Source organism: Trachymyrmex cornetzi, unplaced genomic scaffold (assembly GCF_001594075.2).
Source record: "Trachymyrmex cornetzi isolate Tcor2-1 unplaced genomic scaffold, Tcor1.1 scaffold960, whole genome shotgun sequence".
In the NCBI taxonomy this organism is placed as follows: Eukaryota; Metazoa; Arthropoda; class Insecta; order Hymenoptera; family Formicidae; genus Trachymyrmex; species Trachymyrmex cornetzi.
The window spans coordinates 22,334-22,546 of NW_017300312.1; the positions used below are offsets into that span (position 1 = coordinate 22,334).

At 61.0% G+C, this 213-nt stretch overlaps 1 protein-coding gene across 1 annotated transcript in view; it reads right to left on the reverse strand.

Annotated features, from left to right (window-relative positions):
* Window positions 1–50: 50 nt before the first annotated feature.
* LOC108769862 (uncharacterized) overlaps window positions 51–213 on the reverse strand; it is a 1,021-nt gene continuing 858 nt past the window's right edge. The window contains exon 2 of the mRNA XM_018521081.1: window positions 51–132. Within this exon, the coding sequence (XP_018376583.1) occupies window positions 51–132 (82 nt within the window). The remainder of the gene's footprint in view (window positions 133–213) is intronic.

Here is a 213-nt window from a genome sequence, read left to right on the forward strand (position 1 = left end):
ACTTGAAGCCAGTCCGGGAACTTCGATGCTGCAGAACATCCGGCCTGGCTTCACGCTAGTCGCGCCACGCTGCGCAACTCGTCCTCTATAACTTTGACGTAGGAGTGCCACCATCTTCCTACGTCATCTATCCTGTTGCATCATACACGGGAGACGGCAATTCCCCGCGATCATCGCCCCCGTGATGCTTCGGGGGGGGGGGGGGGGGGGGGG